Genomic DNA, 3,394 nt, shown 5'->3' on the forward strand with positions numbered 1-3,394 from the left:
TCCCATCCCGATCCCATTCCTGTCCCCACTGTCCCCAATGTCCCCCAATGTCCCCGATGTCCCCAATGTCCCCGATGTTGTTCCGCAGTGACACGGAGGCGCAGTGCGAGGTGATGCAGGAGATCGTGGATCAGGTCCTGGAGGTACTGGGGACACCAATGGGGACACCAGTGGGGACACTGGGATTGAGGACACGAATGGGGACGGGGGATTGGGGACAAGGGATTGGGAACACCGGGACTGGGGACACGGGGTTGGGGACACGGGGTTGGGGACAGGGGATTGGGGACATGGGAGTGGGGACATGGGACTGGGGACACTGGGATTGGGAACACGGGACTGGGGACACCGGGATTGGGACCGTTCTGAGCCCGTCCTGGGCCCGTTCTGAGCCCGTCCTGGGCCAGTTCTGAGCCCGTCCTAGGCCGGGTCTATCCTGGGCCCATTCTGAGCCCGTCCTGAGCCCGTCCTGGGCCCATTCTGAGCCCATCCTGGGCCCGTCCTGAGCCCGTCCTGGGCCAGTTCTGAGCCCATCCTAGGCCGGGTCTATCCTGGGCCAGTTCTGAGCCCGTCCCTCCTGTCCCGTCCCTGCAGGAGGATTTTGACTCGGAGCAGCTCTCGGTGCTCGCCTCGTGCCTCCAGGAGCTCTTCAAGGCGCATTTCCGCGGGGAGGTGCTGCCCGAGGAGATCACCGACGAGTAAGGGATGGGAAAAGGGGATTTGCTGTCGGGATTTGGGATTTTCCTGGGAAATGTTCCCTGTTTCTATCCCAGGGAAACATTCCCCATTTCCACCCCAAACGTTCCCATTTCCATCCCAAATATTCCCCGTTTCCACCCCAAACATTCCCCATTTCCATCCCGGGGAAATATTCTCCATTTCCATCCCAAACGTTCCCATTTCCATCCCAAATATTCTCCATTTCCATCCCAAATATTCTCCATTTCCATCCCAAATATTCCCCATTTCCATTTCCATCCCAAACGTTCCCCGTTCCCATTTCCATCCCAAACATTCCCATTTCCATCCCAAACGTTTCCCATTTCCATCCCAAACGTTCCCCATTTCCATCCCAAATATTCCCCATTTCCATCCCAAACATTCCCCATTTCCATCCCAAATATTCTCCATTTCCATCCCAAATATTCCCCGTTTCCATCCCAAATATTCCCCATTTCCATCCCAAATGTTCCCCATTTCCATCCCAAACGTTCCCCATTTCCATCCCAAATGTTCCCCATTTCCATCCCAAACGTTCCCCATTTCCATCCCAAATATTCCCCATTTCCATCCCAAATATTCTCCATTTCCATCCCAGATGTTCCCATTTTGCATCCCAAATATTCTCCATTTCCATCCCAAACGTTCCCCATTTCCATCCCAAACGTTCCCCATTCCCTATTTCCATCCCAAACATTCCCCATTTCCATCCCAAACGTTCCCCATTTTGGGATTGGCCTCCCTGGGTGTTCTCGGAGTGGGGTTTGGGGTCGGGGTCACTGTAGGACCATCCTGTCCCTGTCCTGTCCCTGTCCCCAGATCTCAGTGTCCCCTGTCCCGCAGGTCCCTGGAGGAGTCCGTGGGGAAGCCCCTTTATCTCATATTCCGGTACGTTCCTAAATCCCAAATCCCAAATAACACTGGGATTGTCTGCTCCATCCCCACTCTGTCCCGGTCCTAAATCCCAAAAAACCCGGGAATTCCTCATTTTGTCCCGCTGCTGTTGTGTTGGAAATACAGGAGTTCCTTTGGGGTTTCTATGGGATTTCTATGGGGTTTCTGTGGGGTTTCTGTGCAGTTTCTGCGGGGTTTCTGTGGGATTTCTGTGCAGTTTCTGTGGGGTTTCTATGTGGTTTCTGTGGGATTTCTGTGGGGTTTCTGTCGGGATTTCTGTGGGATTTCTGTGGGGTTCCTATGGGGTTTCTGCAGGGTTTCTGTGGGGTTCCTATGGGATTTCTGTGCAGTTTCTACAGGGTTTCTGTGAGGTTTCTGTAGGGATTTCTGTGGGGTTTCTGCAGGGTTTCTGTGGGGTTTCTGTGGGATTTCTGTGGGGTTTCTTAGGGGTTTCTGTGCAGTTTCTGTGGGATCTCTATGGGATTTCTGCAGGCTTTCTGTGGGGTTTCTGTGGGGTTTCTGCAGGATTTTTGTGGGGTTTCTGTGGAGTTTTGGAGAACGGCACCCGCGTGTCCCCACAGAGAGCCCCGTCCCCATGACCCTGTCCCCCTGTGACATTCCCGTGACATTCCCGTGACATTCCCGTGACATTCCTGTGACATTCCTGTCCCCAGGAACCTGTGCCAGATGCAGGAGGACAACAGTGGTTTCTCTCTGCTGTTGGATTTGCTGTCGGAGCTGTACCAGAAACAGCCCAAGATCGGTTACCACCTGCTCTACTACCTGAGGGCCAGGTGAGCCCTGTGGGGGACCCTGTGGGGACCCCTCCGTGTCACCTGGGTGTGGCACTGTCACCTGGGTGTGGCACTGTCACCTGGGCATGGCACTACAGTGACCCCTCCCTCTCACCTGGGTGTGTCTGTGTCACCTGGGTGTGGCACTGCAGGGACCATCTGTGTCACCTGTGACCGTCTGTGTCACCTGGGCATGTCCATGTCACCTGGGTGTGTCCATCTCACCTGGGCGTGGCACTGCGGGGACCGTCCCTGTCACCTGTGACCGTCCATGTCACCTGGGTGTGGCACTGTCACCTGGGTGTGGCACTGTGGTGACCTCTCCCTCTCACCTGGGCGTGTCCGTGTCACCTGGGTGTGTCCATGTCACCTGGGCGTGGCACTGCGGTGACCGTCCCATGTCACCTGTGACCCTCCATGTCACCTGGGCGTGTCCGTGTCACCTGGGCGTGGCACTGCTGGGACCGTCCGTGTCACCTGGGTGTGTCCCTGTCACCTGGGCGTGTCCATCTCACCTGGGCGTGGCACTGCTGTGACCGTCCCTGTCACCTGTGACCGTCTGTGTCACCTGGGTGTGACATTGCTGGGACCATCTGTGTCACCTGTGACCGTTCGTGTCACCTGGGTGTGTCCATGTCACCTGGGCTCTGCCCCATGTGTGGGTGTGGCACTGCTGTGACCATCCCATGTCACCTGGGCGTGTCCATGTCACCTGGGTGTGGCACTGCTGTGACCCTCCATGTCATCTGTGACCCTTCACTGTGACCCTTCATGTCACCTGGGTGTGTCCCTCTCACCTGGACATTTCCATCTCCCCTGGGCGTGTCCCTCTTGGGCGTGTCCCTCTCCCCTGGGCGTGTCCCTCTCCCCTGGGCGTGTCCCTCTTGGGCGTGTCCCTCTCACCTGGGCGTGTCTTCCTGTGACTCCGCCCTGTCCCCCCTGGTCCCCTCGCTGTCCCCTGGGCCCTGCCTGTCCCCATCCCCTGA

The 3,394-nt window shown here is 56.8% G+C and overlaps 1 protein-coding gene across 1 annotated transcript in view; it reads left to right on the forward strand.

Moving 5' to 3' along the window:
- The window catches only part of INTS3 (integrator complex subunit 3), a gene marked incomplete at its 3' end in the record, with an annotated part of 41,051 nt that overhangs the window by 23,325 nt on the left and 14,332 nt on the right, over positions 1 to 3,394 (forward strand). Inside the window, 2 exon segments of the mRNA XM_057387998.1 lie at positions 1,564 to 1,608; positions 2,289 to 2,408. Coding sequence (XP_057243981.1) covers positions 1,564 to 1,608; positions 2,289 to 2,408 — 165 coding nt within the window.

This window comes from Malurus melanocephalus, unplaced genomic scaffold (assembly GCF_030028575.1).
Source record: "Malurus melanocephalus ecotype Western Australia unplaced genomic scaffold, MMel_1.1 scaffold_1480, whole genome shotgun sequence".
NCBI lineage: Eukaryota > Metazoa > Chordata > Aves > Passeriformes > Maluridae > Malurus > Malurus melanocephalus.